The sequence below is a fragment of the Rhamphochromis sp. 'chilingali' genome (assembly GCF_963969265.1).
Source record: "Rhamphochromis sp. 'chilingali' genome assembly, chromosome: 11".
Lineage (NCBI taxonomy): Eukaryota > Metazoa > Chordata > Actinopteri > Cichliformes > Cichlidae > Rhamphochromis > Rhamphochromis sp. 'chilingali'.
In genome coordinates, this window is record NC_137938.1 from 17,129,319 (window position 1) to 17,137,988 (window position 8,670).

General features: G+C 39.7%; 1 protein-coding gene across 1 annotated transcript in view; it reads left to right on the forward strand.

The window, feature by feature from the left end:
* me1 (malic enzyme 1, NADP(+)-dependent, cytosolic) overlaps positions 1-3,620 on the forward strand; it is an 82,581-nt gene extending 78,961 nt beyond the window's left edge. The window contains exons 8-14 of the mRNA XM_080897174.1: positions 1,531-1,628; positions 1,933-2,046; positions 2,167-2,272; positions 2,415-2,557; positions 2,659-2,832; positions 2,929-3,027; positions 3,118-3,620. Coding sequence (XP_080753300.1) covers positions 1,531-1,628; positions 1,933-2,046; positions 2,167-2,272; positions 2,415-2,557; positions 2,659-2,832; positions 2,929-3,027; positions 3,118-3,285 — 902 coding nt within the window. The 3' untranslated portion in view covers positions 3,286-3,620. The remainder of the gene's footprint in view (positions 1-1,530; positions 1,629-1,932; positions 2,047-2,166; positions 2,273-2,414; positions 2,558-2,658; positions 2,833-2,928; positions 3,028-3,117) is intronic.
* The last annotated feature ends 5,050 nt before the right edge of the window (positions 3,621-8,670 follow it).

Genomic DNA, 8,670 nt, shown 5'->3' on the forward strand with positions numbered 1-8,670 from the left:
TAATAACCAGCCCTAAGAAGACTAAAAAACACTTAAGTTAATGACAGCTTTCCTGCTATGTAAAAAGTGGGCAGCTTTTTTTTTTAGCTGTAGGTACATTTCTACTGCTGAAGGGAATGTTACTGCAGAGTCACAGTCTCTACTTTTACATCACTGAGGGCAGCTAATTGCACATGAAAAACAGTCAGACTTTATAAGGATAGTAAACTCCTACTTTAACTTCAGGTTTTATACTGAATACAGTAAAAAAAAAAAAATTAAGTCAATAGGAATAAAAACAAGCAGTAACAATAATCAGTCAGCACTGAAGTTTGCTCCTGGAATATCTGCTCACATTCTGCTCTACTTACAGCCTCTTTGGATTCTGTAAGGTGTTGTTAAAAAAATTCAGTTACATTTCAATTCAATTGTATCTTTTTTCTATAGTGCAGAATCACAACAGCAGTTGCCTCAAGGTGTAAAAACCCAGTATACAATACAATACACAATAATACAGAGAACCCCAACAATCAGATGGCCCTTTATGAGCAAGCACTTGTGACAGTGGGAAGGAAAAACTCCTTTTTAACATGAAGAAACCACCAGCAGAACCAGGCTCAAGGAGGGGCTGCCATCTGCTGCTACCAGTTGGGGATGAGGAGAGAGGGACATAACAAAAGACACGCTGTCAAACCGACCCAGAGATTAATAATAACTAATAATTAAATGTAGAGTGATGTATAAATACAATAGAGTGAAAAGAGGTTAGTAAAGTAGAACTAAGCGTCAGCCTAGGCCTATAGAAATGTGACTACGCTTGGGTTCAGGGTCGCCTGATCCAGCGCTAACTAGAAGCTTAGGCTTAAAAGCAAAGTTTTAAGCCTAAGCTGAAAAGTAGAGAGGGTGTCTGTGTCTCAAATCCAAACTGGGATCTGGTTCCACAGAAGAGGGGCCTGAAAGCTGAAGCCTCTGCCTCCCATTCTACTTTCAAATACCCAAGAACCACAAGTAAGCCCGCAGTCTGGGAGAGGAGTGCTTTATGGGGTGATATGTTACTATGAGGTCTTTAAGATAAGCTGAGTCCTGATAAGAATGAGTCAGAAAATCTCAAAAATAGTTATTAGATTCTATTTAAAAATGTCTCTCAAAGCAGAGTTCTCCTGGCCTCTGAGCAGCAGACTCAGGTTAGCAGTCTACCCTCATACATGCCTCTGCTGACTTATGTTGAGAGTCTTGTCACTTGCTTGGCTTTGCAGTCAAAATGATGCAGTGTCCCCAGAAAGTTAAATGCACACCTCACCTCTCAATATCTGGGCTCTATACCACTTTGGTGTCCTGCAATAGCTCATACTTTAGTTATCATTCAGCTAAGATTGGATGACACATGACGTGATCATGTGACAGGCTCGCATACAAAGTCTCTTATCCCATGTGTCCCACTTGGTTATGGAATCATGTTTCTATCACACAGAATGTAAAACTGGTAAAAAAAAAAATCCTGTGAAGCTGCATTATCTCCAAGCACTAAAGTTCCTCTGTCTTAATCTGCAGGTACTGCTGCAGTAGCAGTAGCAGGACTACTGGCCGCCCTTCGCATCACCAAAAGCAAAATGAGTGACCATACCGTCGTGTTCCAAGGAGCAGGAGAGGTGAGTGCAAAATTCATTCTGAAGAAGAGACTTGTTAATGCTGACAGAACATACCTAATTCTGCTGTAAAAAGAGAGCACCAGCACTCTGACTAGTGAACAGTACAGTGATTTCATTACCATTAATCAAACTGTTCTCAATCCTCTTCACCACAGTTAGCAGCACTTTCTAACACAAAGAAGACATTACGGTTTAATATTCTTTTGTCAGGTTGATGCGATTTTATGGCAGGATTAGTCATGTGAAACTAAATCTGCCAATCAGCTCCCACCATCCTACTGTTATCCTTTCTGTCTGCTCACAGGCAGCGATGGGGATTGCTGAACTGATCACCATGGCCATGGTGAAGGAGGGGCTCTCCAAAGAGGAGTGCATGAGAAAGATCTGGATGGTTGATTCTAAAGGTCTCATTGTCAAGGTACCTTACTTAACCTGCAAACATCTGTTATAAACATGCATATTTAACTCAGACCCATTTTTTTTTTCTGTTCTCTGACGTTTCTACTAATAACTGAATACCTTTAATTTTCATTCTTAGGGTCGGGACCACCTGACTCATGAGAAAGAGAGTTTCGCACATGAGCACCCACAGATGAAGAAACTGGAGGATGTGGTGCGGGAACTGAAACCTACAGCTATCATAGGTAAAACATTGTATGATGTTATCTGTCACCAATGCATTTGTAGACTACAGTGAGAATGTGAGGTCATTTTGAATATGCTGAAAATGAAGACTAAAACAACTAAAAGTTGCCAAATGGAATAAACAGCACATTACTGTCCCAGGTGTGGCAGCTGTTGCTGGAGCCTTCTCTGAGCAGATCATCAGGGACATGGCCTCGTTCAATGAACGCCCCATCATCTTTGCCCTCAGCAACCCGACCAGCAAAGCTGAATGTACTGCTGAACAGTGCTATACATTCACAGAGGTGCTGAAGACTGTGCATCCCAATGCGTGTCCAATTTGAAGGATCATCCCTAATGAAAACAGGCATTGTAAATACTTTATAAATACTTTTCTGTGATGCAGGGGCGTGGCATTTTTGCCAGTGGTAGTCCATTTGATCCTGTGACACTGCCTGATGGGAGGACCTTCTACCCAGGTCAGGGAAACAATGCCTACATCTTCCCTGGTGTGGGCTTGGGTGTCACTGCCTGCTCATTGCCGCACATTACTGAGGAAATATTCCTCATTGCAGCAGAGGTGAAACATTCACTCACACAGTCTATAGTCTATATGCATCCTTTTCAATTTGTTGTGCTCTCTGTTAGTACCTGCTCTTTCTTTGCTTTGAAACAGGCTCTTGCTCAGCTGGTGACTGAGGAGCACCTAGCAGAGGGAAGACTGTATCCTCCTCTCAGCACCATCAGGGATGTCTCTTTCAAACTGGCAGTCAAGGTGAGCTCAGCAGATGCACACAGTGCATGAGATACATCTTGTCATATCTGGGTGCAGTTATATGAAACAATGAAAACCTATGTGTTACAGATCATGGAGTTTGCCTACAAGCACAACATGGCCACACTTCGCCCTGAACCGTCCGACAAAGGAGCCTATATACGCTCGCTGTCCTACAGCTGTGACTATGATGACTTTGTTGTTGACTCGTACCGCTGGCCTGAGGACAGCATGAGTGTGCAGTCATGCAAACTTTAATGCACTGGATATAGAGACCAGGCAAACCCTGGGAAGGCATGGTGACTACTGATGTGCACTGTCATCATCAAGATGTGATGTTGGGATATGAGAGAAGCTCTGTTTAGAATTTTCTTATTGATATGCGTTACTGTGAAATAAGTGACGACAACACATAAATATTGAAAAGCGCTGGAATTTTTTAAAAAAGTACTGGAAGACAAAGCAGTCATGAAGTGTTGTACCAAAGGCATCTTTTCACAATAATCTGAGGAAAGTCTGTAACATGATGTTGCATTATGACTGTACCAGTGGAAATCAAAAAATTCTTTCTCAAATAAACATTGTTTGATTAATATTTTCCATGTTCAGTGATCACATTTGTACTGACAAAAGGGCAAAGATGGACAGAGACTTTGAATAAAACCTTCACTGAGTTTTGTAGAGAATCGCTGTGTAAAAGGTCCTGCCACTGAACGATATGGTGCTCTGCCTCCCTCTAGGGGCCACCTTATGTCATTGCAGTGGAACAGGGAGCTTAAACATATCTTGGCTTTTGAATCACCTTTCTCTATGTATGTTTTTAGTAATGTAATTTGAGCTGAAAACCCGTTTGGCGCATATTTGTTAATAGCAAATTCAAATAAAGAAATGCATTCACAAACTGTCACGCAGAAAAAAAGAGGCACACATGTATCAAAGAGAGCCAAATTCAATCCAAATATTTTATTGTCCAGCTGTGATTTGCTGTCCTTCTGGTGCCTTTTGAATTAAATTGAGGAGGATTTTACATGAATTAATTAATCAATCACTCGCCAGACAGTCAGTACCAGAGGCCATGGTGAGCCCACTGCCAATCCCAGTCTGAAATCAATAAAGAAACAACCAGACCAGTCAGCATCCAGTGTTCAGCGTCTCGCCCGGGGCAAAAAAACTGAGAGACAATCTTTATTAAAAAACAAAAATTTCCCCTTACACTTTCACTGTTCCAGCCTCCATTTAAAATCCCCAAATCTGCCCTGGGCAACCACTGCTCTGACCTGAGGATCAATATGTCTCAATGTCAACACCATCCAGTTATTAGTTGTGGCTGTGCGAGCCCCAGGAGCTATAAAACTAACACATAATTGACTTTTGTAAGGCTGTGTTTGGTTTGTAGGCAGATAAAAGGATTAACATCTTCTTATTGCCAGACAGTCTAACAGAGAGTTGTAGCACTCAAAAAGAATTCAGAGCTGAAAACAGAGAATTCCACAACATCAAAGAATAACAAAAAGTTTATCTTCCAAGGGGGGAAAAAAACATTTTTGAAACCTTATTTTAGAACAAATGAAGTCGGTGATTCAAAATAACCGACCAAATGTTTTTTCTGAGGTTAAAAAGTGAAGAGTTGCTACTAGAAGGTGTTTGATAAAGACTGTAAAAAGACATGGGAAGGATTTCAAGTTCCTCTTTCAAAATTAATTAAACCGGTCATTTCTTTAATTAAATTACCTTTTTGTTGTTTAGATTTTCCCCAAAAACGTGTCTCTCCATGCCCTAAAAAGGCTTAGATTTACCCCTTTGTATGTGCAGGTCTGTCAATATGCAAATTAGTCCACAGGACAGTCTCAGCCAACCCCTCTACTACTTCCCAGGACCTCTTTATCAAACAGCCACTAATGTGTCATTAAAGGCAAGTAAATCCTGTTCCTGATGCAGTTCAAAGGTGTAAATGTTCATCAGTGGTGCTGCTGACTGCTTATTTTACTCAAGATGTGTCTTCACAAACATAAAAGCACAATATGGAAATTTTAACATGGTTAAAATTTTTAAGGATATAATTCAACCTTAGAATCGCACAAGCAGAACACACCAGTAATTCCATGAGTTATGTGCAAAATGCCGAATGTTAACAGCACTTCCTATTATTGAGGAAGAAACCCTTTATCCTCATTGTCAGGTTCAAATGTATTCATCTAGCAAGACGGTCTATTGTTTCAGTTTTTGATCTCATTGCATCATTTCTTTATTGATTAGAACCCAGTAACAACATTTAGATAACATTTCCTCCTTTTTAAAAAATGTAATATTTCTATTAGCTATCCTTTAGCTATTTAACTATTTAGCTAGTGTTTTAGTATCTCAATTCAAACAATATACAACTTATTTATACTTATACTGTTTATTCATTACTTTTACGTATCTTTAAGCATTTTTAACAAATACTTTTACCTACTATTACACTTTTGAACTGTTTTAGCTTTAGCTCTATATTTTTAGCATGTGTTACCATGAGCTAACAAAACTGATGCTTTCGCTGTCCGTTACTTTTAGCTGTTATAGCTCTTTTTTATTACTGGTAGCTAGCTGAACTGTTTATTTATATTTCAGCAGCTTTCACTGTATTTCTGTTACTTTTAGCCATTTCAGAATTTCTAAGATAAGCTTGGGTACTGTAAACGATTTGAGCTATTTTACTTCATGCAGCTACAACCATTCTTTAACCTTCTAGGACCTGGTGTCCACATATGAGGACATCACATTTTGGGTTATTTAGACCAAAATACTCAATTTTGCTATACAAGGGCCTGATATCCACTTACGGGGACATTATACTGCTACTGTCCTATTGAAATTTTAAACGAATATCCTCATATGTGGCTCTCATTTTTCTTAGAAACAAAAATCATGTTAAAAAAATCAGGTAATTCTTTGTTTTTACATTCATCATGTCCCAATCAGTCCAAATATCAAAGAGAAATTAAAAATGCATGCCATGAAAGAGTTTGGGTCTTAGGAGGTTAAGGTAAACCTGAGACTTTTAGCTAACAGATTTAACAGTTCTTCATTACTTTGAGGTAACTAGTTGATTTCCACATTGAGAAATAGACACAGAGATTTTATAGCTGGTGAAATATAATTATTTATTTATTTAGTTTGAACTTTATTCTGTTTGTGCTCCTTTACTTCCTTTCCATGTTTGCTTCACCCTGCAGCCCTCTCTAGCACCTTGCTGGTCACATGGTAACAGGCAGCTGTAACCCGACATCCTTTTGACCTTGTTTACAGTCTCATGTTAAATGGCACCTTGCTAAGACCTTTTGATCAGTGCCAATCAGTAAAGACCCCCAGGGGAAAGTCGCCCGCGTGAGTCTGTCTACCCATCCTCCCCCTCGCCTGTCTGACATTTTATCAAAACAACCTCCCCCATCTGCACATCCACCAGGCCGCACAACTGGTCAGAATAACTTTCATTCCTCACAGGACATGCAATTTCTCCTATTTGTCTGAGTTTGTCTCCACAGTTCAGTCAGCCTTGGACTTTAATGACAATATAAAGAAATTTTTTTGTGAGTTTTTAGATGCCTGTGCATCAGCAGAGATCGCCTGATGCTGTGAAACAGTCCCCAGGGCTTAAACACCAGCCTTTACTATTCTGTGTTTATACACTTTTTTAAAAAAAATGCTCTTGCTCAGGTGATGTTGTGCCAGCAGAGGGCGCTTTTATTCACTGTTCAAGCAGAGCTCGATAAAAGGCCTTAAATGTCACCACAGTGCATCTTTTATATTTCCAACCAAGCAGCACCTTCTCTACTGTCATTTCCCCTTACATCTACTGCAACTTGTGTAGCTAATGCATGAAGATAATGACTACTATACGTACAGTAATAACCCCCAAAAACGAAGTCCTCCATGATTTTCACCACCTACGTCTAAAAAAAGAATGAAGAGATTCCTTCATTGCACCAGCTCGAGGGCAGTGGTGGAGATGGTGTTATCCAGTTTAATAATCATCGACAGTATGTGGAAAACAACTGGTTAATATTGCCTAAATAGAATACATCACTTAATATCTTATTGATTCTGAACAATATTTTATTATATTAAAGTATGTTTTGAGTACTTTACCATAGAATGGAAAGATTTTTCTAAATAAATATATATCAAATAACAGAAGCTATTTTTCGCGTGTCATCACCTCTCTATCAACTGTAATTTTTAAGGTTTAGATGATTTTTTTTTTTTTTTTAAATGTTAAATCGAATTATTTGGTAGGTAAGACACTGCATGACCTCACAGCTCAAAGTGGATACTGAAGAAAACAAATTCTCTAGGCATCTTTTTCTATTGCCAAAATTTGATTTGTCTGTAAGTACATTGTATAAAACCCCAAGTCATTCACAAACTTATAAGCCTTGGCAAGAAAATAAAGTATTTAGAAGAAGGTTTTGTAAAACCTGTTTGTGTAACCTGTTTGTGTATCAGCTAGCAACATCTGCTATGTGAATTCTAAAGCAGCTCTGTTGTCATCTGGACAGCAGTTTACACTTCAAGGATTCTGTTTGCACCACTATGCCACTTTTTGTTCTTCCTCAATAAAGGTGGCTGCATTAAAAATTGAAATGTATTGATTGTGAAGTACCACCGCTAAATAAGAACAGGACGCAACCAACATGCAGCTTTTCTGTCCTTTTGAATTAACCTTGCTCAGCGTGTGAAAGGATCACCGCACAAAAGCTCGCAACAAAATGAAAATAAAATTCTTCATTTGCTATAACTTTGTGTTTATCTTCACAACAAGGTTAAACTTCTTCAACAAAATATCAACGTTTCCTACCTGTGACTGTGTCACAAAAGGATTGTAGCGACAGAAATCTGCATCTTGATGTGTGGACAGTAGACACCAGATTGGCACACTCGGCCTTAGTTTAGTAGCTAAAACTTAATTAACCTCCTGCAATCACGACAAAAACAACCCATTTTGTGATGCAAGTCAACACAAGTTGCTACCAAAACCGACTTTTATTTTCTCAGCAAATTCGGTGCCCTACCTAGCTGGTAGTAGACTGAATGAGGACCGTTATCAAGGAACCTCTGCTCAGCAGCTCCCTACCGTTCAGCCATCCTTGTGAGTGATTCTGTGACTAATTCGGAGGGACGTCTCTGTTTCGCAGACAGTTCGTGAGGCCTGCACGTCGCACAGGTTTTAGCCTGAGAGGCAGTGGTGGGCGCAGGTTTCCGACAGCCTGTTGTTTCTCGGGCGGGTATCACACGCAGATACCAAGCAGGAGCGCCAACGCCTTGACAACCTTTCCATAATTAGATGAGGCCTTGCGCTCAGCGTGGGCATTCTCGCACTGAAATCTAACATGACATGTGTGATCACGACCCAAAGTCGTGTTTAATTAATTTTTGTTGCAACACAGGGTGCGCAGACATCATTCCCTGCAGCTCTCGCCACCAAACAAAACAGTGTTCTACTAAAATAGGCCACATTGTAGCATTTGTGAACAATTACGTGAACGTTTACCGAGTTCAACCTGCTCTTTAGACAAAAATCAACAAGTGATAGGTCCAAATGTGCGGTTTATCATTGATCATTGTTCAGTGTTTTACAAATTCAAGAGGAGGAAAATGTTTTAA